At 37.4% G+C, this 12,135-nt stretch overlaps 1 protein-coding gene across 1 annotated transcript in view; it reads right to left on the bottom strand.

The window, feature by feature from the left end:
• GDI2 (GDP dissociation inhibitor 2) overlaps positions 1 to 12,135 on the bottom strand; it is a 79,389-nt gene that overhangs the window by 56,658 nt on the left and 10,596 nt on the right. Inside the window, exons 2-4 of the mRNA XM_028494854.2 lie at positions 11,200 to 11,307; positions 7,277 to 7,376; positions 1,989 to 2,123 (exon numbers count right to left, since the gene is read on the bottom strand). Coding sequence (XP_028350655.1) covers positions 1,989 to 2,123; positions 7,277 to 7,376; positions 11,200 to 11,307 — 343 coding nt within the window. The remainder of the gene's footprint in view (positions 1 to 1,988; positions 2,124 to 7,276; positions 7,377 to 11,199; positions 11,308 to 12,135) is intronic.

The raw sequence follows: 12,135 nt of genomic DNA, 5'->3' as shown, positions 1-12,135 counted from the left end.
CTGTGCTCCGCAACGGGAGAGGCCGCAGCGGAGGGAGGCCCGCATACCACAAAAAAAAAAAAAAAAAAAAAATACATACATTAATACATTTGCTTATTTTTGCAAAAAGAAACATAAGGAGGGTAAATCAGAAATAAGTAAAAATGACCACCTATCAGGGTGGAAAGAATGGAGTGGCAAAGATAAGACTCTAAATATATCTTTTAGTATAATTTTGACTTTCAAGTCATGTAAATGTTTTACATATTTGAAAATATTAAATCAAAAACAGAAACATTAAACTGTTAAGGTAAGTCCTTCAACTGTTATTAAATGAAGGAAGTGGTTGAAGCTATTAATATAGATAAGAGCTCAAAGAGAGAATAAAAATTTTAAATTAAAAAACCACAAACTTTGTTTAAAAGAGTTCTGCTCAAACTGTTGAACTCTTATTTCTATGAAAACACTTTATTTAAATTAGATGCACTGTCACTGAAAAGACTTTAAATGATTTCTAACCCATGATCACACCATGGACTCCCCTCCATTCAATCAGAAGCCATTCCTTCCTTTACCCAACTGTCATTCCCAACCTGGCCACAATTCTTAATGCTCTTTTTTACTTTCTAGCTTTAGTGTTTTTCAACGTTTTATGCCCAATATTTTCTCCCCTAATAGCAAGAAGTAAATAAATGGAGTTAGAAAAACTGCCAAAATAAACTAGGTTTTTACGTGAGAAATTTTTTTTTTTTTTTTTTTGGCTGCGTTGGGTCTTCATTGCTGCGCACGGGCTTTCTCTAGTTTCAGCGAGCGGGGGCTGCTTTTCGTTGCAGTGAGCGGGCTTCTCCTTGTGGTGGCTTCTCTTGCTGTGGAGGAGCATGGGCTCTAGGCGTGCGGGCTTCAGTAGTTGTGGCTCATGGGCTCTAGAGCGCAGGCTCAGTAGCTGTGGTGCATGGGCTTAGTTGCTCCACAGCATGTGGGATCTTCCCGGACCAGGGCTCGAACCCGTGTCCCCTGCATTGGCAGGCGGATTCTTAACCGCTGCACCACCAGGGACGACCCCTAGGTGAGAAATCTTTTCCAATCTTAATGCCAAAATAATTACTGGAGAATTTACTGGCACTCTTCCTATTCTCCCAATGCAAACCTTTCCCTCCTCTAAACTCCTACAGCACCTACAAAACTTATCTACCCTTTAGTTATACAAATTTATCCTTCCTTAAACTGCTCTGCATGGCAACAAAAACACCTTAAAGGATGGAAGGTCTTTTCTCGGGGTGTTTGCTATTGAAAAGACTCAGAATAAAAAATGTTAAGCAGAAATCTTTGATGAGCCAGTAGAGGAAATAATTTGGGGCAGAAAACAAAATCACTCCATATTCACTGGGAATACCTAGAAACAGAGATGCTGGAGAATGACACCAGCACCACTTAGAGGATGAGTTCCACCAGAACAGCATGTTGGATAGAGTAGCAAAGGAGGTCAGCGTAGATGGGTGATGAAGTACACAGGCTGTGCAGCAATCCCACCAGGGTTTCAATGCCATCCTGCCACTCATTACCTATGTGATTTTGGGCCTGAGTTTCCTCATCTATAAAATGGAAACCCTACCTCACAAAGGGCTTCACAAGTCAAGTAAGAAAGCAAATGTGAAGTGTCTCCCACAGAGCCTAGCACACAGGAAACAATCCAAGAGACAGTGACTCTCACGAATTATTAATCTGAAAAGAGTATACTAGACCTAGGAAGGCTCAGCTTCACCAGCAACAGGTTCCATGAGATAAAACCTCTCCAGGCTTCAGAAGGGCAGGAATTTCTGAACATCTTGTTTACTGAAGTACTCTCAACTGCCTAGAACAGTGTCTGGCACATAACAGACACCCAATAAATCTTTGTTGACTGGATGAGTGGGTGGATGACTAATGCAGGGGACCTTAAATTTTATCTCTAAGATCCCTTTACGTTATAAAATCTTAATATTCTGAGAAAATAAAATAGAATTACTTACTAGATGCCAGGGCTTCTGCTTCAGTGGAAGGAACCTTGTAGATTTTTCCTCCCTTATAAACAAAGCTCCCTTCAGTCACTTTGAAATCCAGATAGCGAGTGACCTCTGTAAAAAGCAGCATCTTAACCAGCTGACCTGTAAGAGTCACATAATTCAAACTGTTACTTAATCTTACTACTTTCAAAAATCAGCAGAAATAAAAGTACATTTACTAATACTAATGGCTTTTACAATTTTTTTCTAACACCATCCAGTAACTCCTAGAAAAGTCTCCAAAGCCATATTTTAAACAGGACAATCAGAATGCAGGCCTATTGCTTAGCATATTTAGACTTTTTTTACATGTTACAATTCAAGGTTAATAACTTCAACATGCTTTTGTAAAAGTTATACAATAATTATTAGAAGTATGAGGTTTAGAATTATAGTACTACTGCAAATGGGTTTGGGTTTCTTTAAAGTTCCTACTGTACTTTAAAGAGAGACAACTCATAGGCAAAATTTCCCAGGAATTTGTGCTTTTCAGTTTCTAAGTCAATTTATATTTATTAAAATGAATACTAGTTTTGGGTCAAGAAAAAGCTAGGATAAAGCGAAGAAATATTGGTATACTAAAAATAATAAACTTCTTTGAGAAACCAAACAAAATTATTTTAAAGCTCATTTGAAAGGATAAACATACAAGGACAATCAAAAAAAATTCTTTTTGAGAACAAGAAATAGAGTAATGAGGAGACCTTTATGCAGCCAAATGTTTCAGTATACTGTTCATTAACTAGTCCATAAATCAGTGAAAAATGGAGACCCATGTAAAAGAATTTAATATATGATGAAAGTTTTCTAATCAAAGTGGAAAAGATAAATGATGTTGAGGAACAACTGATTAGCCATTTTGAAAAAATAAATTTCTATCTCTACTTCTCAAACAACAGGGTAATAAAATAAATTTATTCATGTTAAGACAGATGAACCTTGGGAGATTGGGATTAACATAAACACACTACTATATATAAAATAAGATAACTAATAAGGACCTACTCTATAGCACAGGGAACTCTACTCAATACTCTGTAATGGCCTATATGGGAAAAGAATCTAAAAAAGTGATATATGTGTATGTATAACTAATTCACTTCGCTGTACACATGAAACTAACACAACACTGTAAATCTACTCCAATAAAAATTTTTTAAAAAAATAAAATAAAGGGCTTCCCTGGTGGCGCAGTGGTTGAGAGTCCACCTGCCGATGCAGGGGACACAGGTTCGTGCCCCGGTCCGGGAAGATCCCACATGCCGCAGAGAGGCTGGGCCCGTGAGCCGTGGCCGGTGGGCCTGCACGTCCGGAGCCTGTGCTCCACAACGGGAGATGCCACAACAGTGAGAGGCCCACGTACCGCAAAAAATAATAATAATAAAAAAAAAAATAAAATAAAACTGTTACATATTTTCATAGTTCTATGAAGGAATAAGATAGATGCTGACATAAAAAAACAAAACAAAATAGATGAACTTATTTATACACTGAAAAAATGAAACCATAATACCATTAAAAGCAGATATTAGTATTTTTATAAACTTGAGGTAGTGAGAAAAATTTTAAACATAGCCTTCCAAATCAAAACCAATAAAAGAAAGTTCAACCAATGACTGTGTGAAAAATAAAAGCTTTTGCACAGAAAAAAAAACCGCAAGAGTTATATATAATGCCAATCACAAACTGGAAAAGATATTTTCAACATACTTCAAAAGGGCATTTAACAGCTGTTATAATAAGCTCTTTTACATCAATAAGGAAAAACACAAAACATCAATAGAAAAATGTGCAAAGCGAAAGGCTGGCCAGTTCATTAAAGAACATGAAAGCCAGTAACTCTAGAAATCATTTCACCCTCTAGTAAGCAGACATATTTTAAAAATCCACTATTTTGTCTTCTAGTATGACAAAAATCACAAAAACTAAAATAAATAATATCTGGGAGCGGTAAAGGTACTGGGAAAGGGGCAGCCTCAGTCTACTGGTAAAAGTAAAATTTGGCAATATAAAGGAAAAAGTCTTAAAAAATTACTGCCTTTAGGGACTTCCCTGGTGGCGCAGTGGATAAGACTCCACACTCCCAAGGCAGGGGGCCCGGGTTCGATCCCTGGTCAGGGAACTAGATTCCACATGCATGCCGCAACTAAGAGTTCGCATGCCACAACTAAGGACCCCATCTGCCACAACTAACACCCGGCACAACCAAATAAATAAATAAATATTTTTAAAGAAAGAAAGAAAATTACTGCTTTATCCCCATACTACACTTCGAGGAATATACAATGAGATTTATCCTCCCCTCTAGCCCCTGGTTCCATCCCTCCCTCTCTCTTTTAAATGTTCACAGTATACTGATGGAAAAACATGTTAACTGGGAAGAGGTGAGGGGGAAACTGGCAGGTGATACACCAGAATATTAACCATGATTCTAAACAATAAGATTCTGGTTATGAAAATTTTATTTCCTTTCTGCTTATCTGTGTTTTCTAATTTTAATTAAATAATTTTATAATTTATATAATAAAAATTTTGCGTTTACAATTAACCTCAAGATAATTCAGTTATTTAACTTCAAATTTCAGAGAAAATTCCAATAGGATCTTTCCACTGAACATATTCCCAAATTATAGAACATAAATTCAAAAAGGGGGGAAAAGGTGGTACATACTTTATTTCATGGGACATAAAATAGACTTATACTTACAATTTAGTTTTTCAACGTCATCTCAGAAAAAGATGATAAAAATCACAGCAATTTAAAGATACTCCTCTAATTAAAAATATGAGAAAGAGTATATTTTAAATTTCTAGTTTGTGTTAAGGATTAGTTTATTTGTTTGCCTAGGAAAAAAAGTTTCAAAAAATTCAACAGCTAAAATTATAATGTTCTAAAATAATATACCCATTAAACCAGGAACTAAGAAAATACCGTGATGCATTTTAAAAACAAAAATCTAATGAACATCCATTACTTATTCTATGCCAAGACCTCTGAAAGGGTTATTTAACAAGTCCCTCAGTCCTCAGAACCACCCTATCATATTACTATTATTATCATCTCCATATTACAGATAAGGAAATGAAGCTCAGACAGGTTTTGTAGGTGGTCTGGGGTCGCCCAGGTAAAGACATTTTGTGAAGTTCTCTCACCGTATGTCATCTTTTTCTGACATTAAAGAGCCTGCAATGGACTGTGAAGGCGTGCTTCTCAAATGTCATTCCGCTTAGGAATTGCCCAGGGCTCTTATTAAAATACAAATTTTGCTTGGGTAGGTGTAGGTAGCGTCCGAGACTCTGCATTTGCAACCAGCTCCCAAGCGCCCCTTAGTCCATGGACTGAACTTTGCAAAGTCTTAAGGCATTACTTTCCTCCGTTTTCTCGCCTCTTCCACCTCCTTCTCTCTGCCTTGGCCTTATTTTTTTTTCTACTCCCTGCCTTCATATACCTTTAAAAAATTTCCTAACAGAAATGACCCACAAGTGTGAACCAGTAATATTAGTGATTCTCAAAAGGATGTACAGAAATAAATCCACTCAGCTGTCTTAAAGTTTCATGTATACTGAACAGTGTCAGATCATTCAGACTTCACTGAGCTCTTTAGTGTTACCTAGGGACTTCACATTATTTTTAAAGCACACAAAACACCCCCCGCCCCGCAAAAAAAGAAAAAGCCCACTAGAGCATACTGAATCCAGTTTCTTCTTACTCTTTGTGCTCTGTGAGGCAAAGTGAATCATCAGATGATCTCCAAGTACCCCCAGTGCATGAGCCCTCTGTTCTGTGATATGAACCCTGCTGAAAGCCATGGTCGCCGACCAGGAGGGTGGATCCATTCTGCCACTGCAGTGTTCCTTGGGGCCACCTAAGGCCATATTTATGACTTCACAGCTGCCATTTCTGCCGCATTAAAGTGAGATGTGTCCATGTTTCTATTGATGAATGAACCTCAAGAAGATCTTCTGACTGGCATATATTTGAGAGCAGCCACAAAGACATTATTAGTATTTATTTACCAAAAGTTAAGATTTGAGATTGGAATTCTGCGCACACCAAAATTATTGCCTTTGTAGGAATTTTTCTTTTAATATAACTTGATTATGATAATTATTTGAAAAAAGTCACACTTTTTATACTACTGCAATGCCATTAACATATTATGCAATCATTTGTTTTCAGTTCCCTTTTATTCTTTGTCAGGTGTCCCAGTTGTTTCATGGGAGCTGATGAACAGAAGACACTGTCCTGGGAAATGTCTGTTCCACCCAGTTCCATGTGTAGTGAGGAAAGTGTGCACAGTGTGTAGATCAGTTCTTTAACTGAGTTAAGGGACCTACCTAGAATATGAGCATTTATGTCTCTCACTGTTCACTCACTCACATTTACTTGCTTACCGCCCCCCATCCCCCGCCCACCCGCCTGCCTGTCCTTTCCTCTCTATCTAGCCTAGCACATTACAGACCAGTTTGCAAACTCATTTCCTACTGAGGCCAGGCAGGTAATAGAAACGAGCAAGGTGGACTGGGCTTAAGGGAAGGTAGGAAGTGGTGGAAGCTGAGGGGAACTTGAGAGCTCAGGAGGCCTTATCTAAGGGAGGCAGCTGCCAGTGAGTCCTTATCTTCCAGCATTTAAAGAGGACCTAGGTTGTTAAGAGAGTGGATCCTAAGAGATCTCATCACAAGAAAAAAAACCATTTTTTTCTTTTTCTTTTTTGTATCTATAGGAGATGATGGATTTTCACTAAACTTACTATGGTAATCTTCACAATATATGTAAGTCAAATCATTATGCTATAGACCTTAAACTTATACAGTACTGTATGTCAATTATATCTCAATAAAACCGGAGGAAAAAAGAAAAAAAAAAGAGAAAACATTAATATGAAAAAATAATTGTGAAAGCTTACAAACTAGAAAAAAACATTAATATGGCTGTTTCTGAAGGCCCAGTTACCTAAAATTGTCACCAAAGTATCAAGAGGAAAGTCTGTTACAAATGCTTACAATTCTGATATGTATTATGCCACAGCATAATTTTGTTTCTCCAAAACCAATTACTAAGAAGTCACCCCCTCTTCCCTCCATTCTTAACTTACCAACTCTAGATGCCTCTAACGGGCCCTATTACTCACCATACCTTTGCCATTCAACAGAATCCATTTCCACATACCCGGAATAACACTCTGTCAACAGCTACTTTCTACTTTCAAAATGGATTCAATGTACTATCATAAATTTAAGTTGGAATTCTTTACCATTCGCCATAAGGAACTTGGGAATTAAGTCAACATTCCAGTCTCTTCCTCTCCCCATTGATGCTGGTGGTGCTCCAGGTATTTTAAATCTTTTGTATAACTAAAACCAAAACAAAAAACACCCATAATGTAACAAAATTTAACTTTCATTGCACAACTATTTTTTGATGAAGTGATTTTGGTATAACTAAATACCACCAACATGAGGTAAAGTACAAGTGCATTTCATTTTTAATCAGAACATTTAGCACTATTCCAATACATATGTAAATTAAATATATTACCCAACTCATGAATGCCAAAATAAATATTGCAGAGGTGGTGTGTGTTTGCTTTTAACTAGCAGGAATACAAAACAAACTATTTGTTATGATGTACTAGTTTTGCAGATACATCCCTTACTATTTGTAGAAATCATTTAAACTCATTCTCTATTGAATAAAAAGCTAACAAAGGCTTAATTTTGCTTCTGTGGTTACGTAGGGAGTTAAAAATAAATTTTGGATTATTCAAATCATAAAAGACAATTAAAATTAGTTCCAGTTAATTTATAATTTACATGAGTTTGAGGCTCTAAAAGCAGCTTGCAGCTTAAAATTTAATATTCATTCAAACTCATGAATTCTATTGCTAAGGTGGAACAGAACAAGCAAAGGTGGTATATATTCACTCAATAAAAACCCCCGGGCTTCCCTGGTGGTGCAGTGGTTGAGAGTCCGCCTGCCGATGCAGGGGACATGGGTTCGTGCCCCGGTCCGGGAAGATCCCACATGCCGTGAGCCATGGCCACTGAGCCTGCCCATCCGGAGCCTCTGCTCCGCAATGGGAGTGGCCACAACAATGAGAGGCCCGCGTACCGCAAAAAAAAAAAAAAATCAACATCACTAATTATTAGAGAAATGCAAATCACCTCACACCAGTAAGAATGGCCATCATCAAAAACTCTACAAACAATAAATGCTGGAGAGGGTGTGGAGAAAAGGGAACCCTCCTACACTGTTGGTGGGAATGTAAATTGGTGTAGCAACTATGGAGAACAGTATGGAACTTCCTTAAAAACCTAAAAAGAGAGCTACCATATAATCCAGCAATCCCATTCCTGGGCATATATGTGAAGAAAACCATAATTCAAAAAGATACATGCACTCCAATGTTCACTGCATCACTATTTACAATAGCCAAGACATGGAAGCAACCTAAATGTCCATCAGCAGAGGAATGGATAAAGAAGATATGGTACATATATACAATGGAATATTACTCAGCCGTAAAAACAGAATGAAGTAATGCCATTTGCAGCAACATGGGTGGACCTACAGATTATCATACTAAGTGAAGTAAGTCAGTAGAGGAAGACAAATACCATATGATATCACTTACATGTGGAATCTAAAGAAAAAATGATACAAATGAACTTATTCACAACACAGAAACAGACTCACAGATTTCGAAAACAAACTTATGGTTAACAAAGGAGAAACATGTAGGGGAGGGATAATGTAGGAGTTTGTGATTAACATACACACACCACTATATATAAAATAGATAATCAACAAGGACGTACTATATAGCACAGGGAACTCTACTCAGTATTCTATGATAAGCTATATGGGAAAAGAATGTGAAAAAGAATGGATATATGTATAACTAAATCACTTAGCTATACACCTGAAACTAACAACATTATAAATCAACTATACTCCAATATAAAATAAAAATTAAATTAAAAAAAAAAGAAAGAGGACAGCTTGCTCATCTTACTTAACACTAGCTAATAAACATACTAGGTGAAGAAGGAATGATGCCAGCGCATCGCTCCACAGATGATTTACGATGGAGAGTTCAGTGGTCGTCACCTCAACCAGGTCAAACTGAGCATCATGAACAGTGATGCCGATGCAGGCACTGTGCCTCCTTATGGGATGCAGCATGAAGTGCCCAACAATACCTTCTTATAAACTGGCCTAGACGTCCCAAAAGAGGTGGCGAGACTTTTGTAGATTAAGAGAATAAAGGGAAACAACACAAAAGGCAATGAATGCTTAAACTAGTTTTTAAAAAAAGAAGACAAAAAAAAAAAAAGAAGACAAACCACTCCTACACAGCAATATACAACATTCTTGGGATCAATGGGTAATTTGAATATAGTCTGGATATTATGGTTAATTTTCTTAAGTGTGATAATGGTATTATGATTATGTTGGAGAATGTTGTTCTTCACAGATGAATGCTGAAATATTTAGGTCAAGTATCATGTCTATTACTTTCAATGGTTCAAAACCAATAACACAAACAGACATGAAGCAAAAAAATATTCCACTGATATTATTCTTTGAACTTCCCTGTATGCCTGAATATACAGAAAAAAGATTTCTGATATAAACATTAAGTTTATTTCATCAAAGTCACTATTTTAAAAGTAACTGACAATATCTATATATCTCCTATAAAGCACAGTACAGCTCAGATTCACACATGTGGATGGTGAACAAACCCTACACAGAGAAATAAATATACTTAGTAAAATACACTTTGGAAACGCTTCATGTGCTCATTTTCTAAAGAAGTAGGAAGCACAGAGTATAGGAAAAGGAACTAAGCTTTGACATGGAAACACCTAAATATCCATCAACAGAGGAATGGATAAAGAAGATGTGGTACATATATACAATGGAATACTACTCAGCCATAAAAAAGAATGAAATAATGCCATTTGCAGCAACATGATGGACCTAGAGATTATCATACTAAGTGAAGTCAGACAGAGAAAGACAAATATTCTATGATATCGTTTACATGTGGAATCTAAAAAACTGATACAAATGAACTTACTGATGTTTACAAAACAGATATAGACTCACAGACACAGAAGACAAACTAAACAGAAACAGACTCACAGACACAGAGAACAGACTTGTGGTTGCCAAGGGGGAGGGAAGCTGGGGGAGAGATGGAGTGCGACTTTGGGATTAGAAGATGCAAACTATTACATATAGAACGGACAAACAATAAGGTCCTACTGTATGGCACAGGGAACTGTATTCAATATCCTGTGAAAAACCATAATGGAAAAGAATATGAAAAAGAATATATAGAGAGCTTCCCTGGTGGCACAGTGGTTAAGAATCTGCTTGCCAATGCAGGGGACATGGGTTCAAGCCCTGGTCTAGGAAGATCCCACATGCCGCGGAGCAACTAAGCCCGCGTGCCACAACTACTGAAGCCCGTGCACCTAGAGCCCGTGCTCGGCAACAAGAGAAGCCACCACAATGAGAAACCCGCGCTCCACAACGAAGCGTAGCCCCTGCTCGCCACAACCAGAGAAAGCCTGCATGCAGCAACAAAGACCCAATGCAGCCAAAAATAAATGTAAATAAAATAAATTTTAAAAAATATATATATGTATGCATAACTGAATCACTTTGCTGTACAGAGAAATTAACATAACATTGTAAATCAAATGTACTTCAATAAAATAAATTAAAAGAAAAAGGAACTAAGCTTTGGAATCATATAACCTGGGTTATCAGCCCGTCTCCGTGATCTTAAGCCCACAGAAACTATTTTGCCATCTAAAAAATGGGGATAAAATCTCTTTGAGTGACTGGGAAGATAACTAAGACCGTGTGGAAAGCACTGGCACTGTGCCTGGCGTATGTTAGGTCTTCACCAAAAGGTACCCTCCATGCACCCTGTCAAGCCTACGCTCTATTAAATTCGAGAGAGAACAGATAACTGCTCCAGATGGCAAAAAAGGTCACAATTTAAATTTCTACAAGCCCCAAACTAGGAGCTCCTGAAAATTATGATGTTACATATAATGTATTTAATAAAACAAAATTAAAACCATCTATAAAAAAGTAGATATTCACAAGTAAAAGACTCAAAGTACAAAAGGGATATTAATTTATTTTAATACTTACATCTTCCAGCGGTGTTATAGATGCACTCTCTCCTCCATAATATGGGTTTCTATCCATGTGAAGAACTTTCTTTCCATTCACTGACATTATACCTGACAGGATACATTCCTACAGGGAAAGCGTAAGTATCTTCAAAGGAAGGAAAATGCTACTGCATGTTTCAAACAGATAATTTTTACAAGCCTGTCATTAAACATTCTTTTAGTAATTAATACTTATGTATAGGCAATATATGATGTAATTTTTAAGGACAAAGCCCTAAAGCAACCAGGGTTCAAAGTGTGTTCTGTGGCCCCTCTGAGTCCAAAGGTTTAAACCATTTTCATAATAATACTAAGACATTATTCATTTTTTCCCACTGTATTACATTTGCACTGACAGCGCAAGATCAATGGTGGATAAAACAAATTAAGGCGCTGGCTCTAACTCCACTAGTCATTATATTCTTCACCACAAGGCACTTATGGTTCAAAAAAACAAGGCCAGTTTCACTTAAGACTAACCTTGATGAAGCATTAAAAATCACCTCTGTTAACAACACCCTTGAACACCCACCTTTTAAATATCCTGTGTAGCAAAACGGGAAGTTCACATAAAGCAATTCTGGCTCAAGGAAAGCCTTTTGTGCGACTAATTTGTAAGCTGAACTAGCTACTTTTTTCATGGATCATCATTTTTTTTTAATATATTTATTTTTATTTATTTATTTTTGGCTGCATTGGGTCTTTGTTGCTGCGTGCGGGCTTTCTCTAGTTGCGGCGAGCAGGGGCTACTCTTCGTTGCAATGCGCGGGCTTCTCATTGCGGTGGCTTCTCTTGTTGCGGAGCACAGGCTCTAGGCGTGTGGGCTTCAGTAGTTGTGGCACGGGGGCTCAGTAGTTGTGGCTCACGGGCTTAGTTGCTCCACGGCATGTGGGATCTTCCCGGACCAGGGCTT

The sequence above is a fragment of the Physeter macrocephalus genome, chromosome 11 (genome assembly GCF_002837175.3).
Source record: "Physeter macrocephalus isolate SW-GA chromosome 11, ASM283717v5, whole genome shotgun sequence".
Classification (NCBI taxonomy): domain Eukaryota; kingdom Metazoa; phylum Chordata; class Mammalia; order Artiodactyla; family Physeteridae; genus Physeter; species Physeter macrocephalus.
Note: the sequence above shows the minus strand (reverse complement) of the source record. Positions and strands in the feature narration are given on the sequence as shown.